General features: G+C 42.8%; 1 protein-coding gene and 1 long non-coding RNA gene across 2 annotated transcripts in view; both read right to left on the bottom strand.

The window, feature by feature from the left end:
- Nucleotides 1-11,648: 11,648 nt before the first annotated feature.
- Nucleotides 11,649-21,385, bottom strand: part of LOC134486985 (uncharacterized) — a 27,955-nt gene continuing 18,218 nt past the window's right edge. Inside the window, exon 2 of the long non-coding RNA XR_010066625.1 lies at nt 11,649-12,013. This is a non-coding gene — a long non-coding RNA (uncharacterized LOC134486985). The remainder of the gene's footprint in view (nt 12,014-21,385) is intronic.
- Nucleotides 19,105-21,385, bottom strand: part of LOC120102971 (prothymosin alpha-like) — a 2,708-nt gene continuing 427 nt past the window's right edge. Inside the window, exon 1 of the mRNA XM_039111229.2 lies at nt 19,105-21,385. This exon is cut by the window's right edge and continues 427 nt beyond it. Within this exon, the coding sequence (XP_038967157.1) occupies nt 19,166-19,741 (576 nt within the window). The 5' untranslated portion in view covers nt 19,742-21,385 and the 3' untranslated portion in view covers nt 19,105-19,165.

Genomic DNA, 21,385 nt, shown 5'->3' with positions numbered 1-21,385 from the left:
GGCTGACACCATCACACCTACGCACATGTGGCATAAACACAGAGAGACAGACAGACAGACAGACAGACACACACACACACACACACACACACACACACCCTAAAAAATAATTTTTAAATGTATCCTTAAATTTTTACTTTGTTTGGGGGGTAGGGTGTTTTGGTTGGTGGTGGTGGTAGTGACTTGGGGGGTAGGGTAGTTTGGTTTGGTTTGGTTGCTTGTTTTAGTTTTTCAAGACAGGGTTTTTCTGTGTAAGAGCCCTAGCTGTCCTTGAATTCACTTTGTAAACTAGGATGAAAGACTTTGAATTCAGAGATCCCCCTAACTCTGCCTTCAGAATGCTGGGATTTAAAATGTGCACCACCACCACTGACCAGCTCTGGCTTGCTTGAATGATTGATTGGTTTCGCTCTTTCCTGCTTTGTCAACGACGTGGTACAGAGTGTACCTGGAAGAGAATGGGGGACAAGAGACTCGAAGAAAGACGCCAAGACAAGAGTCTGATCAAGGCGACAATTTTATTTTTTTCCCAAGGCTGAATTTATACCATAACAGGGGTAACAGAGAGAGGGGGGAAGTGTGAAACATTTACGAAGGACAAGGACACAATATTCGTGTGGTCAGGGAATTGGCTGATGTTGAAAGGTTGTCAGAAAAGTCTCAGGTTTGTCATATCTATTAGTCAGCAGGATGTTGGTTTTTCAGAAAGGTTACAGGTCATCCATTGGGCATCTTAATGTCAGATGTTATCATATGATTATTTATCTTGACTGTAGGGAGCGGCGCGGTGAAGTAAAGATGGCGCCGACAGCCAGCCCCATCCGAATGTGAATAACTTACCGCTCATGCGCAGGCTTGTCCCCTGTCAGGACAGCTATATGATAGATAATGAGGTGAATCTGGTGCCCTCCTGTGGTGAACAACAATACTGCGCATGCGTGGGGTTTTGCACCTGACGTCAGTCTGGCTGGGGCGGTACTATGCTAATGGAAGTTCATGCCGCACCAATTTCTAGAGGACAGGTAGCTGGGATGACAGTGGGGTGACTCGTGCCCCACCAATCCCTGAAAGAATATTAGCATACTGTTGTGTATATAAGGCGAGCGGCTTTGCCGCTCGGCGCGGTAACATTTGAAGCTGTAACACTTGGAGCTGTAACACTTAGGGCTGGCTGCCGCCGTATCAACAATGAAGGTGTCCTGCAGTAAAGGCTGTTGAGAAGAATCCAACCGTGTTGCGTCTTCCTTGCCGGCCTAGGTGGGCATGACACTTGACCACCACATTTGTATTAGTCTTCTGCAGCTGGCTGGGGATTTTCCATGAACCCAGTCATACTTATCGCTAACCATAATAATAACATCAATAATGGAGGGCTTCAAGGGCATCGCTCCCAACACTGCTTTTAATTCTTTCTTTCTTCTCCTTTTTTTATCAGATTTTTTTACTTATATTTCAAATGTTCTCCCCTTTCCTGGTTTTCTGTGAATAAGCACTCCATCCCATCTCCCCATCCCCCTTCCCCTTCTTCTATGAGGGTTTTCCCCACTCATCCACCCACCCCTTCCTGCCTCTCCACCCTGACATTCCTCTATACTGAGGCACCCAGCATTGGCAAGACCAAGGGCTTCTCCTCCCATTGGTGCCCAACAAGGCAATCCTCTGCTACATATGCAGCTGGAGCCATGGGTTTGTCCATGTTTACTCTTTGGATGGTGGTTTAGTCCCTGGGAGCTCTGGTTGGTTGGCATTGTCATTAATAGCAGGCTGCAAACCCCCTCAGCTCCTTCAATCCTTTCTCTAACTCCTCCATTGGGGACCCCATTCTCAGTTCAATGGTGGGCTGTGAGCATTTGCCTCTGTATTTGTCATGCTCTGGCACAGCCTCTCAGAAGACAGCTATATCAGGCTCCTGCCAGCATGCACTTCTTGGCATCAGCAATATTGTCTGGGTTTGGTGGCTATATGTATAAGGGCTGGATCCCCAGGTGTGGAAGTCTCTGGATACCCTTTCCTTCAGTCTCTGCTCTAAAGTTTGTCTTTGAATTTCCTCCTGTGAAACAATTCCTTCTGTTTCTATTTTGGGAAATAGTTTGGATAGTATTGGTATTATTAGGTCCTCTATGAAGGTCTGATAGAATTCTGCACTAAATCCATCTGGTCATTGGCTTTTTCTGGTTGAAGTTTCTGAAAACATTCACAAAATGGTTGGTTAAATAAAAAAAAAGAAAAAAAAAAAAACCTGAGAGCTAAGGCTGTCCCACAGTCATCCATAGGCAAAGCAAGCCTGCGCTGAGTGATCTGTTCTCCCAGCAGTGTTCTCCCTTCTAAGATCACGGGCTCACAGGCCCACAGGAGGGACAAGCTCCAATCAGAGACAGCAAGACCAACTAACATCAGAGATAACCAGATGGCAAGAGGCAAGCAAAAGAACCTAAGCAACAGAAACGAACACTAATTGGCATCATCAGGACTAAGTTCTCCTACCACAGCAAGTTCTAAATAACCCAACACATCAGAAAAGCAAGATTTGGATTTAAAATTACATCTCAAGGTGATGATAGAGGACTTTAAGAAGGACATAAATAACTCCCTTAAAGAAATACAGGAGAACACAGGTAAACAGGTAGAAGCTCTTAAAGAGGAAACACAAAAATTCCTTAACGAATTACAGGAAAACAAAACCAAACAAGTGAAGGAATTGAAAAAAAAAAAAAAACCATCCAGGATCTAAAAGCAGAAATAGAAACAATAAAAAATCACAAAGAGAGACAGCCCTGGAGATTAAAAAAATATATAGGGGGCTGGGGATTTAGCTCAGTGGTAGAGCGCTTGCCTAGCAAGCACAAGGCCCTGGGTTCGGTCCCCAGCTCCGAAAAAAAGAAAAAAAAAATAGGAAAATGATCAGGAGTCATATGCAAGCACCACCAACAAAATACAAGAGATTGAAGAGAGAATCTCAGAGGCAGAAGATACCATAGAAAACATTTACACAATAGTCAAAGAAAATGCAAATTAAAAAAAGCTCCTAACCAAAAACATCCAAGAAATCCAGGACACAATGAGAAGACCAAACCTAAGAGGAAGAATCCCAACTTAAAGGGCCGGTAAATATCTTCAACAAAGTTACAGAAGAAAACTTGCCTAACCTAAACAAAGACAAGTCCATGAACAGACAAGAAGCCTACAGAACTCCAAATAGACTGGACCAGAAAAGAAACTCCTTCCATCACATAAAAACCAAAACATGAAATGCAAAAAACAAGAATATTAAAAGCAGTAAGGGGAAAGGTCAAGTAACATGTAAACGAAGACCTATCAGAATTACACCAGATCTCTCACCAGAGACTATGAAAGCTGAAGATCCTGGGCAGACCCTAAGAGAATACAAACCCTAATAGAATACAAATGCCAGCCGAGGCTACTAGACCAAGCAAAACTCTCAATTAACATAGATGCAGAAACCAAGATATTCCACAACAAAACGAAATTTATACAATATCTTCACACAAATCCAGCCCTGCAAAGAATAATAGATTGAAAACTCCAACACAGGGAGGGAAATTACACCCTACAAGAGGCAAGAAACTAATCTTCTTGCAACAAAATCAATAGAAGAGAACCATACAAACATAATTCCACCTCTAACAACAAAAATAACAGGAAAAAACAGTCACTATTCCTTAATATCTCTTAACGTCAATTCCCCAATAAAAAGACATAGACTAACAGAATACATAAAGAGGACCCAGCATTTTGCTGCATACAGGAAACAGATCTCAGTGACAAAGACAGACACTATCACCAAGTAAAAGGCTGAAAAATATTTTCCAAGCAAACGGTCACAAAAAAAAAAAAAAGCTGGAGTAGCCATTCTAGTATTGAATAAAATCAACTTTCAACCATAAGTTATCAAAAAAGACAATGAAGGACACTATATTCCTCAAAGGAAAAATATACCTCGATGAATTTTCAATTTTGACCATCTATGCTCCAAATGCAAGGACACCACATTCATAAAAGAAACTTCACTAAAGCTCACAGCACACATAGCACTGAAGTGGGGAGACTTCAACACCCCACTTTCATCAATGGACAGATCATGGAAACAGAAATGAAACAGAGACAGAGTAAAACTAACAGAAAGTATGAACTAAATGGAATTAACAGATATCTATAAAACATTTCATCCTAAAACAAAAGAATATACCTTCTTCTCAGCACCTCATGATACCTTCTCCAAAATTAACTAATAACTGGTCACAAAACAGGCCATAACAGATACAAGAAGATTGAAATAATCCAACACATCCTATCAGATCACCATGGACTAAAGCTAGTCTTCAATAACAACAATAACCACAGAAACCCCACATATACATGAAAGCTGAACAACACTCTACTCAATAATATCTTGGTCAAGGAAGGAATACAGAAAGAAATTAAAGATATTTTAGAATTTAATAAAAATGAAGGCACAAAAAGCCAAACTTATGGGACCCAATGAAAGCAGTGCTAAGAGGAAAACTCATAGCTCTGAGTACCTGCAAAAAGAGAGAGCATATGTCAGCAGCTTGACAGCACACCTAAAAGCTCTAGAAAAAAAGAAATAAATACACCCAAGAGGAGTAGAAGGCAGGAAATAATCAAACTCAGGGCTGAAATCAACCGAGTAGAAATAAAAAGGACCATGCAAAGAATCAACAGAACCAAAATCTGGTTCTTTGAGAAAATCAACAAGACAGCTAAACCCTTAGCCAGTCCAACCAGAGGTCACAGAAAGTGTATCCAAATTAACAAAATCATAAATGAAAAGGGAGACATAACAACAAAATCTGAGGACATTAAAAAAATCATCATATGCTACTACAAAAGCCTATATTCAACAAAACTTGAAAATCTGGAGGAAATGGACAATTCTCTAGACAGATACCAGGTACCAAAGTTAAATCAGGATCAGATAAACCATCTAACCAACTCCTAAAGAAATAGAAGCAGTCATTAAAAGTCTTCCAACCAAAAAGAGCCCAGGACCAGATGGATTTAGTGGAGAATTCTACCAGACCTTCATAGAAGACCTCCTACCAATACTGTCCAAACTGTTCCACAAGATAGAAATAGACAGAGTGCTACCAAATTCCTTCTATGAAGCCACAATTACTCATATACCTAAACCACACAAAGACCCAACAAAGAAAGAGAACTTCAGACCAATTTCCCTTATGAATATTGACGAAAAATACTCAGTAAAATTCTTGCAAACCAAATCCAAGAATACAACAAAATGATCATCCATCATGATCAAGTAGGCTTCATCCCAGGTATGCAGGGATGGTTTAATATACGGAAATCCAACAACGTAATCCACTATATAAGCAAACTGAAAGATAAAAACCATATGATCATTTCATTAGATGCTGAGAAATAATTTGACAAAATTCAATACCCCTTCATGATAAAAGTATTGGAAAGATCAGGAAGTCAAGAACCATACCTAAACATAGTAAAAGCCATATAGAGCAACCAGGAGCTAACATCAAACTAAATGGAGAGAAACTTAAAACAATCCCACTAAAATCAGGGACTAGACAAGGCTTCCCACTCTCTCCCTACTTATTCAATATAGTATTTGAAGTCCTAGCCAGAGCAATCAGACCACCAGAGGAGGTCAAAGGGATACAAATTGAAAAAGGAAGAAGTCAAAATATCACTATTTGCAGATGATATGATCATATACTTAAGTGACCCCAAAAGTTCCACCAGAGAACTCCTAAACATGATAAACAACTTTAGCAAAGCGGCCAGATATAAAATTAATTCAAAAAAATCAGTAGCTTTCCTCCACTCAAAAGATAAACAGGCAGGGAAAAAAAATAGGGAAAAAACACCCTTCATAATAGTCACAAATAATATAAAATATCTCGGTGTGACTCTAACCAAGCAAGTGAAAGATCTGTATAACAAGAACGTCAAGTCTCTGAAGAAAGAAATTGAAGATCTCAGAAGATGGAAAGATCTCCCGTGCTCACGGGTTGGCAGGAATAATATAGTAAAAATGGCCATCTTGCCAAAAGCAATCTACAAATTCAATGCAATCCCCACCAAAATTCCAACTCAATTCTTCATAGAGTTTGAAAGAGCAATTTGCAAATTCATTTGGAATAACAAAAAACCCAGAATATCGAAAACTATTCTCAACAATAAAAGAACTTCTGGGGGAATTACCACCCCAGACCTCAAGCTGTATTACAGAACAAAATTGATAAAAAACTGTGTGTTATTGGTACAGAGACAGGCAGGTAGATCAATGGAATAGAATTGAAGACCCAGAAATGAACCCACACACCTCTGGTCTCTTGATCTTGTACAAAGGAGCTAAAACCATCCAGTGGAAAAAGGACAGTATTATTCAACAAATGGTGCTGGTTCAACTGGAGGTCAGCATGTAGAAGAATGCAAATTGATTCATTCTTATCGCTTGTACAAAGCTCCAGTCTAAGTGGATCAAGGACCTCCACATAAAACCAGATACACTCAAACTAATAGAAGAGAAAGTAGGGAAGAGCCTGGAACACATGGGCACAGGGGAAATTTCCCTGAACAGAACACCTATGACTTGTGCTCTAAGATCAAAAATCGACATATGGGACCTCATAAAATTGCAAAGCTTCTGTAAGACAAAGGACACTGTTCTTAGGACAAAACAGCAACCAACAGATTAGGAAAGGTCTTTACCAATCCTACAACTGATAGACAGCTAATATCCAATATATACAAAGAACTCAAGAAGTTAGACTCCAGAAAATAAAATAACCCTATTGAAAATGGGGTACAGAGCTAAATGAAAAATTCTCAGCTGAGGAATATAGAATGTCTGAGAAGTACCTAAAGAAATGTTCAACATCCTTAGTCATCGGGGAAATGCAAATCAAAACAACCCTGAGATTCCACCTCATCCCATTCAGAATGGCTAAGATAAAAAAATTCAGGTGACAATAGATGCTGGCCAGGATGAGAAGAGGAACACTCCTCCATTGTTTGTAGGATTGCTAGATGGTACAACTGTTGTTGTAAAAATATAAAAATAAAAAAGATATTGTTGGTCTTTTACTCCGCTAGGTCTGCACCGCGGTGCCCCAAGATATCTGCTAGATATCTTGGCGGAAACACATCCCAGCCACACACTTTCCTACACTCAAACCCTCACATAAAAGAGCACACAACACAATAATTCTTGACCCAATTGGTAAGATATAATTGCCCACTTAAACATACAAAGCCCGGTACCATCCATCCCTTAGGAATATTGATAACAACCTGTAAATACACAGTGCAGAATCTTAACATCACCTGCCATGGCTTCTTACCCTCTCCTCTCTCCTCTCTCTCCCTTTCTCCTCTCGTCTCCTCCTCTTCCTTCAAACTTCTCTCCTGCCCATCCTTCCTTCTCCTCCAATGACAGGCCTCCTTCTATCCTGTACCTGCCCTTCACCTGAACTTTACAAAATCAATGGGGAGGCTCTGGTGAAGTCATCTGATTCCTGAGTACGGGACTAGGCAGCTGTGCTTGGGGCAGTGGAATTAGCATCAAAATACAGATAACTCCAGGCCAAACCACAACATACAACCACTCTAGAAATTAGTCTGGTGGTTCCTCAGAAAATTGGATGTAGTACTACCTGAGGACCCAGCTATACCACTCCTGGGCATATACCCAAAAGATGCTTCAACATATAACAAGGACACATGCTCTGCTATGTTCATAGCAGCCTTATTTATAATAGCCAGAAGCTGGAAACAACTCAGATGTCCCTCAAGAGAAGAATGGATACAGAAAATGTGGTATAGTTGCACAATAGAGTCCTACTCAGCTATTAAAACAATGACTTCATGAAGTTCTTTAGCAAATGGATGGAACTAGAAAATATCATCCTGAGTGAGGTAACCCTATCACAAAAGAACACACATGATATGTACTCCCTGATAAGTGAATATTAGCCCAAAAGTTAGGAATACCCACAATATAATTCACAGACCACCTGAAGCTCAAAAAGAAGAAAGACAAAAGTGTGGATGCTTCAGTCCTTCTTAGAAAGGGAACAAAATACTCAAGGGAGGAAATTTGGAGACAAAATGTGGAGCAAAGACTGAAGGAAAGGCCGTCCAGAGACTGCCACACATGGGGATCCATCCTACATGCAGTCACCAAATCCAGTCACTATTGGGTATGCCAAGATGTCCATGCTGACAGGAGACTGATATAACCATCTCCTGAGAGGCTCTGCCAAAGCCTGACAAAAACAGAGACAGATGCTAGCAACCAACCATTGGACTGAGAATGGGGTCCCCAGTGGAGGAGTTAGAGAAAGGACTCAGGTAGCTGAGGGGGTTTGCAACCACATGGGAAGAACAACAATATCAACCAACCAGACCCTCCATCCCTCAGATCTCCCAGGGATTAAATAACCAACCAAAGGGAGGGAACCATGGCTCCAACTGCATATGTAGCAGAGGATGGTCCTTGTCTGACATCAATGGGAGGAGAGGCCCTTGGTCCTGTGAAGTCTTGATGCCACAGTGTAGAGAAATGCCTGGGTGGGGAGGCGGGAGTGGGTGGATGGGTGGGGGAGCTTCCTCAGAGAAGCGGGTGGTGGGGGATGCAATGGAGAGTTTCTGGAGGAGAAACCCATAAAGGGGCTAACATTTTTCATGTAAATAAGGAAATTATCCAATAAAAGAAAAGAAAAAGAAAAAGCAGTAAGGGAAAAAGATCAAGTAACATACATAGGCAGACCTATCAGAATTACACCTGACTTTTCAACAGAGACTATGAAAGCTAGAAGATGCTGGGCAGATGTTATACAGACCCTAAGAAAACACAAATGCCAGCCCAGGCTACTATATCCTGCCTTAGCCCTGTGAAGGCTCTTTTTCCCAGTGTAGGGAATGCCAGAGTGTTGATGTGGGAGTGGTTGGGTGGGAGGGGAGCATCCTCATAGAAACTGGGGGAGGGGCCATGGGAGAGGGAGTAACTGGGAAAGGGGATAAGATTTGAAATGTAAATACATAAATTATCCAATTAAAAAAACCCTTTACACCCAGGGCTAATGTAGTTATTTCCATTGTTTTCCACAGCCCCAAACCCATTGTGCATGCAAAGCTCATTTTTCCATGCATCTAACGATACAGGTTGTTACAGTAACCTCTCCAACCCCAATAAGACTGTGCAAAGAAAACACAGCTCCTACCTAAATTGGGCAGATCTACCACTGCATTACTCTGTTCCCCTACCTATGAGATCCCTGTAACTTGTGGTTTCTCCGGGCCATGTGCTTCAGCTCCATCTTCCTTCCACCTCCTCTCTCATCAACCCCCTCTCTTCCCTCTTCTGTTCCACCTTCCCTTCCCCTGTCCAATCACCTGCTCTCACCTTTATTTTACAAGTTAAAATGGGGAGAAGGTTCTGGTGAAGTCACCTGAGTCCTAAGTGACTAGACCGCTGTCCTTGGGGCAGCGGAATTAGCATCAAAATACAGATAGCTCCAGGGCAAACCACAACAACGAGTAATGTATTCTTTATTTTTATCTGTAGCAGCTTTTACCGGTGCAGCCAGATACAAAGCTTCAGGATAAATTGTCCAAACTTCACAATTCTAGATTTGAGATTAAAATATAAAACACAAAGTCCACATAAAACTGATAAAAATCAGGTGGCAGGACTGCATAGAAGGAAGTCTTTCAAGTGCTTAGTACCGCTACAGAACGGTGGAAATGAAGTCTGGAGGCTTTGTGTTTAAATTATACACTCTGCAGATACTGCACCAATTTCAAGAGTTACACATAGATCGTACAGGTTGGCAGGTCTGGCAAACATGGACAGTAAATACACCTGTGCAGTTGACGAACATGCTTTCTGTAGCATTTCCCGCTTACGACTAGCAAGGAAGTTCAGTGGAACATGTACTCTTTACTGTTGATTTCCTTTTTTTTTTTAAGATTTATTTATTTTATGTATATGAACACACTATCGCTGACACACCAGAAGAGGACATCTGATTTCATTACAGATGGTTGTGAGCCACCATGTGGTTGCTGGGATTTGAACTCAGGACCTCTGGAAGAGCAGTCTTAACCTCTGAGCCATCTCTCCAGCCCTACTGTTGATTTCTGTTTCAAACCTTTGTCTGCTCAACTGCAAGAGTTGAAACTTGTTGAATGATTCCTTAACGCCTAATTCAGTTGCTGTGTTGACCCGGTCCTAGTAAGGCCAACTGTGCACTCTGTAGAGGGGTCTTCCGTGTCCTGGTCTCACCCTTTGCTTCACTAGTTCAGAGCCTTCACAGTAATCAAGCTGCTTCCTTCAGCATAGTTCTCCTGTTCCAGTGTAGGCTAAGGACAAACTCGGGATCTTAGACAGGTACAGCCCAACTAGTATAGTGCTTGCCAGACATGCATAAAGCCTTAGGTTTAATTCTTTTTTTTAATTGAATATTTTCTTTATTCACAATTTAAATGTTTCCGTTTCCCCTCTGGAAATGCCTTATCCCATACTCCCTCCCCCTGCTTTTTTGAGGGAGCTCCCCCACCCATCCACCCACTCCCGCCTCTCCACCCTGGCATTCCCCTACACTGGGGCATCGAGCCTTCACAGGACCAAGGGCCTCTCCTCCCACTGATGTCCAACAAGGCCATCCTCTGCTACATATGCAGCTGGAGCCATGGGTCCCTCCATGTGTACCTTTTGGTTGGTGATTTAGTCCCTGGGAGCTCTGGGGATGGGGGAGGGTTGGTGGATATTGTTGTTCTTCCTATGGGGTTGCAAACCCCCTCAGCTACCTCAGTCCTTTCTCTAACTCTTCCACTGGGGACCCCATTCTCAGTACAATGGTTGGCTGCGAGCATCTGCCTCTGTATTTGGTCAGGCTCTGGTAGAGCCTCTCAGGAGACAGCTATATAAGGCTCCTGTCAGAAAGCACTTCTTGGCATCAGCAATATTGTCTGGGTTTGGTGGCTGTATGTATGTGGGCTGGATCCCCAGGTAGTCTCTGGATGGCCTTTCCTTCAGTCTCTTTTCCACACTTCATCCCTGTATTTCCTCTCAAGTATTTTGTTTCCCCTTCCAAGAAGGACTGAGAAAATCCACACTTTTGTCTTCCTTCTTGAGCTTCGTGTGGTCTGTGAATTGTATCTTGGGCATTCTGAGCTTTTGGGCTAATATTTACTTATCAGTGAGTGCATAACATGTGTGTTCTTTTGTGACTGGGTTACCTCACTGAGGATGGTATTTTCTAATTCTATCCATTTGCCTAAGAATTTCATGAAATCATTGTTTTTAATAGCTGAGTAATACTCTATTGTGAAACTGTACCACATTTTATGTACCAATTCCTCTGTTGAAGGACATCTAGGTTCTTTCCAGCTTCTGACTATTATAAATAAGGCTGCTATGAACAGAGTGGAGCATGTGTCTTTGTTGTATGTTGGAGCATCTTTTGGGTATAAGCCCAGGAGTAGTATAGCTGGGTTCTCAGGTAGTACTATGTCTAATTTTCTGAGAAAACTCCAGACTGATTTCCAGAGTGGTTGTACCAACTTGCAATCCCACCAACAATGGAGGAGTGTTCCTCTTTCTCCACATCCTTGCCAGCATCTACTGTCACATGAGTTTTTATTTATGTGAGTGCACTGCAGCTGTCTTCAGCCACACCAGAAGAGGGCATCAGATCTCATTACAGATGGTTGTGAGCCACCATGTGGTTGCTGGGGTTTGAACTCAGGACCTCTGGAAGAGCAGTCAGTGCTCCTAACCGCTGAGCCATCTCTCCAGTCACATGAGTTTTTGATCTTAGCCATTCTGCTTGGTGTGAGGTGGAATCTCAGGGTTGTTTTGATTTGCATTTCCCTGATGACTAAGGATGTGAACATTTCTTTAGGTACTTCTGGGCCATTCAATATTCCTCAGTTGAGAACTCTCTGTTCAGCTGTGTAAGGCATAAATCAGGATGACGTCACACACCTGCAGAGACAAAAGCATCCAAAATAAATGAGTTTGGGACCAGCCTGGAAGGGGAGGGAAAAAAAAACAAAAAAACAAAAAACAAAGCATTGGTGACTGGAAGAAACCTTACTACCTTTGCCAAAGATATAGCAAATTCTTGCCATGACCCTTGAAGTGCCATAGATAACCCAAGGAATGCCATTCAGGTTGCCTGAGCTGTCAGAGAGCCCAAAGGCCATCAAGCTCACAGTGGCCTTATGAAAACCAAATACCAGGTTTGGAGTATGAATCCTCATAAAGGATTTCTAAAAGTTCTTCTATTTGTGTCCACCCCCTGAGAGATGAAGAAAGGAGTCTAGATGTTAGTCTTTTTGCCTGGGGAAAGGTGGGAAACCTCCCAAGATTGATGACAATACCTGAGACTATAGGTAACTCCTTGGTTTTTTGTTTTTGTTTTTTTGTTTTTTTTCTAAACACACAACTGAAAATGCCAGTATCAGTCCTATGGGTCAGGAGGAGGCCTGGGCAGAGCTTCTGCTCACATTTGTGCTGAGGAGGAACTGCATTAGGGATGGGATGAGCAATGAGGAAAAGAGAGACGGGCTGGAGAGATGGCTCAGTGGTTAAGAGCGCTGACTGCTCTTCCAGAGGACCTGAGTTCAAATCCCAGCAACTACATGGTGGCTCACAACCATCTGTAATGAGATCTGATGCCCTCTTCTGGTGTGTCTGAAGACAGCTACAGTGAACTTATATATAATAAATAAATCTTGAGAGAGAGAGAGAGAGAGAGAGAGAGAGAGAGAGAGCGCAATGCTATTGCTTACTCTTGTGTCTACTGGTACCTAATATGCAAGCATCCCTCCCTCTCTTATCAACCGTCTCCTGTGACTGTATCAGGAAGAACTGGAAACCGTTCTATCTAATCTTCCTGTCTCACTTTGGGAAACATTCAGAACAAAAGAAGAAGGCATTGAAGAGAATGCCTTTACCTGCTGAGAAGCAAAGTAAAAATGTACTAGCCGTGTAATCCTGAAAAGCAATAGAACAATGGAGCTTGACCAGAAATACTAAGCTAGTAGAGTAAAGCAAGTCCATGTAAGTTGTTCATAATATAGTCACTCGGAGTGATCAAAGAAAGAGGGTCACTCCAGGATGAACTATGACCTGGCAGGGAGCAGGGAGGTTCTGCCTCTGATGGACTGACTTCGAACTACCATGCCAACGCATATTTATTGATCATTATACAAAAGTTGTTTTTTGTGTAAAGTAAGTTCCTCATACCAGAGCCCCTGGTCTATTCTATCGGCTTCACGAAGGAAAACATCCCACCGCTGCCACTTCAGCCCTGAGTGTGCACTGTTTGGTAGACCCAATCATGCAAGACAGTCCAGGTGCGCCAGGATTGCATGGCCGAAGTCATGCAAAGGCTATAAAGCTCCTCCAGGAAAACAACTCTATAAATCACAGAAAACAATCACTGTTTTCTACACTGATTTCTTCAGGATCTAAGTACTTCTAGGAAAAAAACTACTTCGTTCTGATGTTTACCCTAGATGCAATGGCTCTACTAATTTTCCCTCTACAGTAACTGGAGTTAGATCATTATTTACTTAGAGTGAACAAAGTGATTGATTGATTGATTGATTGATTGATTGTGTATGCCTTGGGGTTTGCTTGCATGTTATGACATGCATCAATTGACATCTTAAGGGAGTAAGATGGCTCCTTCCACCTTGCAGGTCCTAGGGCACAAACTCAGGTCAGTTGGTTTGACAAGTGCCTTTTACCCACTAAGCCATTTCTCTGGTCTCCAAATTCATTCACGGTTGATTGGTTGATTGGTTGGTTGGTTGGTTGGTTGGTTGGTTGGTTGGTTGGTTTGGGGGAAGGGTCTCTCCATGGACCCCTGACTATCCTAGAACTCCATATGGAGACCAGGCTGGCCTCCACCTGTGCTTCCCAAATGCTGGGATTAAAGGCTTGTGCCACACCACATCTTGCTAGCAAAACTTCTTGTGTCTAAGTGAAACAGAAAATTTGGCCCGGCAAGATGGCTCAGAACCTAAAAGTACTTGCTACACAAGCCTGACCACCTGGATTTGAACCTCAGAACCCATGTAAAGGTAAGGAGAGAATTGATACAGCAAGATCGCCAACACTAGCTATGTAGAACCCTGACACATCTAACTTACCTGCTTCTTGTACACCTTAAGCATCAGAACATTGTTTCTGCAGCTCAGGAGAGGAGCCTCGCCCCACACCTTCTATCTATCTGCTCGAAATATTCCGTAATCTCTGAGCTCTGACTGCAGTTCTTTGGAGTTCACATTTTCCTACTCCTCTCCAAGTCTAGCTGCACTACAGGGTTAAGCTTATGACTGTGAATAAAAGGTAACGAAGAGACAAATACTCCCTTCTAAATACTTGTGTTTTTACCCAGAGATCTGTGCTGCTCTCAACCTTGCCCAGGAAAGCTTTTTATTGCAAAGGGTAGTAGTTCTTACAACTGAGAATGAGCAACTGTGAGGACCTTTATCAACCTGAGGCTCAACAAATTTTGAGGAAGAGAAGGAAGAAAACATGTAAGACGATATGATGGCTGGAATGAGGATGGCCCCTATAGGATCATGTGTTTGAATGTTTGGCATCCAGTTAGTAAAACTGAGAAGGGCTAGAAAGGGTGGCCTTGTTGGAGAGAGTGCAGCACCAGGGGTTGCGTTTGAAGTTTCAAAAGCCCACGTTATTCTAGTCTCTCCCTCTCCCCCAGTCTTTGTCTACTGCCTGTGGATCAAGATAAAAAGCTCTCAGCTCCTTCCACAGCACCAAGGCTATCACCACACTCACTGCTCTGGGCTCTCTGCCTTGATGATAACAAACTAACCCTCTGAAACTGTAAGCAGGCCCCCAATTAAATGCTTTCTTCCATGTGTTGCCTTGGTCATGGTGTCTCTTCACAGCAATAGAACACTAATGAAGACATAAAATTAGGTGATAAATTAAAAATATGCTGGGGAGCCAGGAAAGCTGGAGGGGAGACAGAAGAAGATGGATATGACCAAGATATATTGTATATTTCTATAAAATATTCCCCAAAATTAAATAATTAAAAATGATATTTATGTTGGAAAGTGGGATCTTACTATCTGAAAAGAGAAGGTGAAGATAGAGCACATTATTTTCTGTTGCATAAACAATCACCAGAAATTAAGAGAGGCAGAAAGGGGAAGCGATCCAATAAGACTATTTCACTACAAAGAACAGTTATCAAAACATACAAATATAGGGACTGGAGTTAAGAACATTTTAACTGGACTCTGCAGTTAAGAACACTTTATGCTTTTCCGGAGGACTTGAATTCAGTTCCCAGCACCCACATGGCCACTTACAACCATTAATTCCAGTGATTTTTTTTTTGTACAATCCAGGATTACTAGTAGGGTTGGCACTACCCACAGTGCACTGGGTCCTTTGACATAAATCACTAATCAAGAAAATATCCCACATGCCTGCCTATAGGTCAGTTGGGTGGTGGCAATTCCGAAACTGAGGGTCTTCTTCCCAGGTGACTTAGCTTGTGTCAAGTTGACAACACAAACACTAACTAGGACATTGGGATACAAGTGTGCACTGCCACATTTGGTTTCTCCCGACACCTTTCCTTGAAAAGGGGTGTGTGTGTGTGTGTGTGTGTGTGTGTGTGTAATGCTGTTTGCTACATTATAGCTAAGTTGCATGCAGGTAACACAACATGTATGAGGAAATGACTAACTGAACTACTGGTGTTAAATACTGAAAGAAAATCAACAGCTTGTTGCCATCTATTTTTACTTAATGATGTAGGAAGTTCACAGCCATCGGCAGTGCCTGTGCGATTTGGGGACTGTCTGTCTGTGAAGCTGTTCGGGTAGTGGACCTTGTAGGTTAAAAATAAATCTCTATCACATGCCAAGGGATCTCTCCCAAACTGACTTCATTATTTTCAATCTCATCAAACTGGCCTGGCTCCTTCAGTATGGCTTTTACTGCTCCCAATATTAGTATGAATTCTCTTTTTATATTCAGGACCCTCAAAAGACATTCATGGGGTTTTGGGTTTGGTTTGGTTTGGTCTGTTTGTTTGTCAATCTCTCTCTCTCTCTCTCTCTCTCTCTCTCTCTCTCTCTCTCTCTCTCTCTCTCCCCCCCCAGGTTATGTGGGGTAGGGAGAAAAGCAGGAAAAGCAAACCGATTTTCTTTGTCAGTCAACAGAGTAGGGGCCTTCAAGCTGACACAGGCTGTTTGGAACCCTAGCCTGAGGTAGATGATGGAATTAAGAGAGGTTCCTGGAGGGCTGGAGAGATGGCTCAGCGGTTAAGAGCACCTGACTGTTCTTCCAGAGGTCATGAGTTCAATTCCCAGCAACCACATGGTGGCTCACAACCATCTGTAAAGAGATCTCATGCCCTCTTCTGGTGTATCTGAAGACAGCTACAGTGTACTTATATATAATAAATGAATAAGTCTTTAAAAAAAAAAGAGAGAGGTTCCTGGAAAACAGAAAGTGCGTTTAGGCCTCTGTTTACATAATACCAATCAATAAAAATCCTTCTGTTTACCTGGCCTAAATCCTTCTGTTTAGGACATTGTCACCAGCACTGACATTTTTGAAGGGCCACTTTGGACTTGACACTATGTAGCCCTGTCTATCCCAGAACTTACAATGTAAATCAGGCTGGCCTGAAACTCATAGAGATCCATCTATCTCTGTCCCATAATGCTGAGATTAAAAGGGTGTACCACCAAACCCAACCAGAAGATATTAGTTTGACATGTATGGTGCCAGTGCCCTCTTGGCCACCATAGGTATTTTTTTTCCTCTTTATCTATTATATTCCTATAAAGTTCTACTTTGATCCCATAGGAACTCTAGTAGTTTCTTGGTGAGTCAAGGATGAAGCTGCCACCCTTCTCCCTCTGGGGAAATGCCTGTTTATTATTTTAATAGCAATATATGTATGTACCATGTAATCATCGTGGTATGTAAGTGCAGGTTAGACAAGAGAACTTTACCGGAGCACTGAAGCATTATTAAGTCATACATCAAAGTTTGTACAGAGCATCTCATAAACCGAGCTTGCTCATAAACAATTAGTTGAACTGGGCACAGTGGCACAAGCCTGTAATCCTAGCACTTGGGAGAGAGGGGACAGGACAGGAGGACCCAGAGCTCAAGCCCATTCTTATCTATAGAGCCAGTTGGAGGCTAGCCTAGGCTACATAAGACCCTATCCCCAAAATAACTAAATAAACGGCGAATCATAAAATACTCTGATTTGCTTTGCTTTGTTCTGTCGAGACAGTCTCACTGTGTAACCCCGGCTGACATGAAATTCTCTATATAGACCAGGCTGCCTTCAAACTCCCAGAGTTTACCTGCCTCTGTCTCCTGGGTGCTAGGATTTAAGGCATTCACCACTATGCCTGGTCAATCACTTTCATTTTTGATATTTTAAATTGTGTGATTCTTACAAAGAAAATAAATGTCCCGACCACGTTTTAACATTTTTTTCATGGGGCTGAAGAGATGACTCTGCAGTTAAGAGCACTCGCTGATTTTGCAGAGGACCAGAGTTCAGTTCCCAGCACTCTTGATGGACGGCTCACAACTGCCAGCTTCAGAAGGGCATCAGGAACCCTGTGCTACTTTCGTCCATCCCTTTAAGGCAGAGTCTCTCCCTGAGCCTGTGCTTTGTTTCTTTGGCTAGGCTGGAAGCCAACAAGTCTCATGAACTCTCCCATCTCCAAGTTTTCAGAATTGGGTCTGCAATGTAAGTATGCAAGGAATGTCTGGTTTGGTGTGTGGATGCTGTGATACAAACTCCAGTCCTCATGGTTATACAAGTGCTCTTAACCACCAAGCCATCTTCTCTAGACCCTAGTCTCATGTTTTACATTTTTACCTAAATTTTTTAAATTATATTTATCCATTCATTCGTGTTTGTGTGTGTGTGTGTGCCCACACATGTGCTTGTGTGTGTGAGCGTGTGAGTGCATGTGAGTACCACAGCACCAGTGTGGAAACCAGAGGACAATTTGTAGGACTCTACTCTTTCTTTCCATCACGGGGATCCCAGGGATGGACCTCAGCTCATCAGTTTGTGGCGAGCACCATTATCTACTTGAGCAGCTCACTGGTCGTTGGTTTGATTTTAAAATAGATTCTCAATTCTGTGCAGTTCTGAAACAAATTTCCAAGTTTAAACACACACACACACACACACACACACACACACACACATTTTCAGTTATGGGGAGCTCTACAATTTAATCGTATTTCATGCATTTTTTTTAAAAAAGGTTTTTTGATAGCCAATAAATCTTAAAAACTAAACTCTTTTTGTTGTTAGAACAACTCAGCAAAATAAAATTCCCGTTTATTGTTGGACATTGTTTCACACACACCTCAAACAGGCCAAATAAATAAATAAATAAATAAATAAATAAATAAATAAAATAAACAGCAACTTCATAGACAAAAAAGAGGGAAAAAAATCTTTTTATCTTTGGCCTTTTCAACCATCTTATACAAACCAACTACTTATAGTACAACTAGGTACATACACAAAAAACGTTACTGAAATGCTCGGAATAAGATTGTTGTTGTTGGGGTTGGGGATTTAGCTCAGTGGTAGAGCGCTTGCCTAGGAAGCGCAAGGCCCTGGTTCGGTCCCCAGCTCGGGGGGGGGGGGGGGGGGTGTTAAAAAAAAAAGGTGGTGGTTGTTGCTGTTGTTGTTTTACAAGGTTTTTTTTCTCCTTTGAGGTTATTTTTTTCTTTTTTTTTTTTTAATTTATTTATTTCTTATATGTAAGTAGACTGTAGCTGTCTTCAGACAACACCAGAAGAGGGCATCAGATCCCATTACAGATGGTTGTGAGCCACCATGTGGTTGCTGGGATTTGAACTCAGGACCTCTGAAAGAGCAGTCAGTGCTCTTAACCGCTGAGCCATCTCTCCAGCCCTCCTTTTGAGGTTATAATGAGCATGGTCACACCACAAGTCCAATCTGGAGTAGGACAGAAAACACTCTGAAGGCTGGTTCGGTCACCCGTTATCATGAAAAATGGCTGACCCCTAATAATATGTACAAAAACATAAAATGCAAATACAAAATGCAAACAAATTTTTCTTTTAAAGTACTTTTAAGAAAAAAAAGCAGGGCCTAGGACGTTCTGGTTCTTTTCTCCTCCCATGTTGCCAATTCATGTTGTGGTTCTGGCGGTGTGGTGGAGAGCGCATGTCATCTGTGGGTGGCACTACTCTACTCTCTACTCGAAGGTGACCAACGTTTAAATTCTGAGACGGGAAGTGGAGGGTGAATAGGTCACGGTGCGTAAGGTTAGCCTTTCCTTTTGCTGTCTGGTCATTCTCATCAGTCTTCTGCTTCTTGGTGTCATCATCATCATCATCATCATCACCACCACCATCATCATCATCAGTTACCCGCTTGCCCGTAGGAGCTTCAGCCTCATCTTCGTCTCCATCCTCTTCCTCACCATCACCTTCCTCCTCCTCCTCTTCCTCCCCACCTTCTTCCTCTTCTTCATCTACCTCATTGTCAGCCTCCTGCTCCCCATTTTCCTCATTTCGAGTGTTCCCATTGGCAGGTGCATTTCTTCCATTCTCTGCCTCCTCCACAGCTTCCTTCTTCTCCTTCGAATCCTTGGTGGTGATCTCCGAGCTGGTGTCCACTGCCGCGTCTGACATGGTGGAGCACGCCGGTGGTCCGATGCTGTGAGTAAGGAATTAGTCGAATTTCGAGGACTCTGGCGAGAAAGCTGCCAGAGTCCGCGTTGGAGGAGGTGGTGGGTGGCGAAGGTGGCTGCAGTGAGCGTGGAGCACGATCCGGGAACAATACAAAGATGGCTTTTCCGAGCAGCCACTCAAAACCAAAACTCTCAAACCAGTCCACTGACAAAAATAGTTAAATAAATGGTGCAAGCAGAGGGCGCAGAACTTCCAAAGCATGTAAGAACTGCAGCCAGCAGGGTGCGCTGCAGGACTGGCCTGCTGTCTTCTTTAAAATGGATTTCACCGTCGGAATATTTTAATGAGAGGATCTACCAGCTGCTGAGACAGATGCAGATGCTAACAGCCCACCATCCATCCGGCTGAGTTCGGGGACCCCTATGGAAGAGTTAGGGGAAGGACTGAAGGAGCTGAAGAGGATGGCAACCCCATAGGAAGAACCTGGATCCCTCAGAGTTCCCAGAGACTAAGCCACCAACCAAAGAGCATACACGGGTTGGTCCGTGGCTCCAGGCACAAATATAGCGGAGGATTTTGCCTTGTCTGGCCTCAGTGGGAGAGGATGCCTTAATCCTGTAGAAACTTGATACCCCAGGGGGAAGGAGGATGTTATTGGGGTGAGGGTAGGTAGGTGAATGGGAGCCCCCTCTCAAAAGCAAAGGGGAGTGGGGAGGGGGTGAAGAACTCGAGGAGGGGGTACAAGGAAGGGGGCAGCATTTGGAATGTAAATAAATAAAATAATTTTAAAAGAATATTTTAAAACTACCAAGAGACATTTTTCTGCTTTTATAGAGTAAAATACGCGAGTTAAAATGGATGTTGGGTTTAAAACAGTGATAGGAACTCTGGGGGATGAGAAATAAAAGGGCTTGTAGCTGATGACGAGATAGCAAAGCCCACTAGATAAGAGGAAAGACAGGGGGCTGGGGATTTAGCTCAGTGGTAGAGCGCTTACCTAGGAAGCGCAAGGCCCTGGGTTCGGTCCCCAGCTCCGGGGGAAAAAAAAAAAAGAACCAAGGGAAAGAGGAAAGACAGATTAGGAAAAAACAAAGTCGTCTTGGCACCTGCAGCCTCACCTCCTACCCGGAGTGGACCGTCCCCAGCCCCCACCCTGGCAAGGTACTAGATGTTAGGTAACCAAGGAAAACCACCGTTGCATCTTGTTAGCTGTGTGTGCCACAGTTCTTTTGTGGTTGAAGGTCCTTGAAGCTGTAGTGAGGCTGTTCCCACCGGAGCAAAAACGAACTCACCAGGGCATCCCACACAAAGGGTCATAACAAAGGGTCTGCAGCCTCAAAAGACCTCATTCCCTTGTAATACCATTTACACCCCTCATCTTGTGTGGCGATCATAGGAGGAAGTACCTAGAAGAAAAGATCTGGCCCACTGTATTTTTAGACAGAAGAGGAGTCACCTTACTCGTGAATATGCCACTTACCTCATAAATATTCATTCAGACTTCCATAAACTCCACAACACAGCGTCCCCATTTTGAGGTAGTCCACTCCAGGCTGTCTTTGAAGTTCTTACTTTGCTTAGCTTTGCGTAGTTTTGCTTCTGTGCCTTTACTACGTAAATTTCTGCCAAACTGAATACATTCCC

This window comes from Rattus norvegicus, chromosome 5 (assembly GCF_036323735.1).
Source record: "Rattus norvegicus strain BN/NHsdMcwi chromosome 5, GRCr8, whole genome shotgun sequence".
Taxonomy (NCBI): domain Eukaryota; kingdom Metazoa; phylum Chordata; class Mammalia; order Rodentia; family Muridae; genus Rattus; species Rattus norvegicus.
This window is presented reverse-complemented; position numbering and strand designations above follow the sequence as displayed.